This window comes from Halyomorpha halys, unplaced genomic scaffold (genome assembly GCF_000696795.3).
Source record: "Halyomorpha halys isolate HHAL.00 unplaced genomic scaffold, Hhal_1.1 Scaffold45.1, whole genome shotgun sequence".
Taxonomy (NCBI): domain Eukaryota; kingdom Metazoa; phylum Arthropoda; class Insecta; order Hemiptera; family Pentatomidae; genus Halyomorpha; species Halyomorpha halys.
Genome location: NW_027113993.1, coordinates 348,306 through 349,996, shown reverse-complemented (window position 1 = coordinate 349,996; position 1,691 = coordinate 348,306). Strand labels below are relative to the sequence as shown.

The window sequence follows — 1,691 nt, the reverse complement described above, 5'->3', positions numbered from 1 at the left end:
TTTTTTTACCGCACCCGGACCATATTCCTTTCATAATAAATCTCTTTTCAACAAAGGAATGAAAATTGAAATTCACCCCTAAATCAGAGAAATCCTAGTTTTAAAGTAAACATTTTATAAATTGTACTATTGTTACAGTTAAGTGCTTAGTTTTGATTTTGTTTGCTACTGAACCTCCGACATACTCTTTATCATTATCTATCAATAATCTTTTTCTGTAACATTGTATCTTCTCACTTATTCTTTGGGGTTATTAAGTGCACTACTATGACTGAATATATGTTGTGCATCTTCTTTATTGAAATGTAGGTTAGTACCCTATGAGTTTCTAGAATCTCAGTGTAACATGTAAAACTTACTTTTTTTGTGACATCTATACCATTTTCATTTTGAATTATAAACCAGTTTTTGTTCAATACCCATTATCATTAAACTTGTTAAACAGCATGAATACCTAAGCTTTAACTGAAAGCGATAAATTAATGTAAAAGGTTTTCCTTTTTTATTTTATTTTTTTAGTAAACATTGAAGGTATATCTGAAAATTATAATATAATTTGGTTTTCATTTTACTTTTACCTAGTATAATTTAAGAATTTAGTATATTTATAAAATTTTGTCAATTTGTAGATTTAGATCATTATCAATCCAAAATATAATAAATAAAGTCCTAAATGACAATCTTTATGGCCAAACATACTCATCAGATACAGCTGAGGAACTGACAAAATCTCTTGCCACCACAATACGACAAAAATTGGAAGGTAATGCTTTTAAGAAATTTTCTTCAATAAAATAAAATAAATACTATTTCATCCAATCATGTACCATCAATACCTTTTATTAATATTTGTTTTGAGTAACCAAAATACTTTATTGAAATTGAGTGTACAATAGGAACACATCATGTTTATTCTCAACAGTGTATAAAAAAATATGTCAAACTTACCTAAAAGGAAGATAAAAATAAAGAGATTCCTTATGAATGTTTTCTCAGGAATAATTATAAAATTATAATTGAATAGTAATCCTGTCTTTACATATTATAGGTGAAGTCTATGAACGGTACAAACTTATTGTCAATGTTGTACTTGGAGAAAGGAGAGGGGGAGGAGTCAAAGTTGGGGCTAGATGCTTATGGGATCCAGAGACAGATTCATATGCTTCAGAAAGTTTTGTCAATGTAATTTTTGTTTTCTTTTTAAGAAAAAATTATTTAGAATATTTGAATAGATGCTTTGAAGGATAGTTATTGGAGCATCCCGAGTCAGCTCATTTCCTTTTTTCCCTAACTCTGATCCATATTCCAGAGTTTTTTAATTTAACTATTTTTGTGTTTGATAGCCATTTTACTTTCAAATAAATTTTAAGTTACATATATACACAATACTATTTAATAGGTGTGGACCGATTGATATGGTACTAATTCGACCAGTCCTTAAAAACACTAAATGAGAATCAGAGTGTCATACCCCTGTAGTTTTTCTAAAGTTTACATTAATTGACATAATCTATTAGACATTATATGAGTTTTAATTTTTTTTTTTTTCCAGGAATCTATTTTCTGTGTTGCCTCAGTTTATGGCCTCTTGTTCTATTGATACAAGCTGATTATCATAATCAGCAGTACCAAAGTCTTTTCATATTGAAAAAAACATGACAAATAAATGTTATTACAAATAATTACCTGAA

At 27.9% G+C, this 1,691-nt stretch overlaps 1 protein-coding gene across 3 annotated transcripts in view; it reads left to right on the top strand.

Annotated features, from left to right (window-relative positions):
* The window catches only part of LOC106688824 (dynein light chain Tctex-type protein 2B), a 4,226-nt gene extending 2,535 nt beyond the window's left edge, over positions 1-1,691 (top strand). For 2 of the 3 annotated variants that reach the window (XM_014433472.3, XM_067051236.1), the window contains exons 3-5: positions 630-763; positions 1,049-1,182; positions 1,553-1,691. In XM_014433472.3, the coding sequence (XP_014288958.1) occupies positions 630-763; positions 1,049-1,182; positions 1,553-1,600 (316 nt within the window). In that variant the 3' untranslated portion in view covers positions 1,601-1,691. The remainder of the gene's footprint in view (positions 1-629; positions 764-1,048; positions 1,183-1,552) is intronic. The other variant, XM_067051237.1, reaches the window with a different exon arrangement.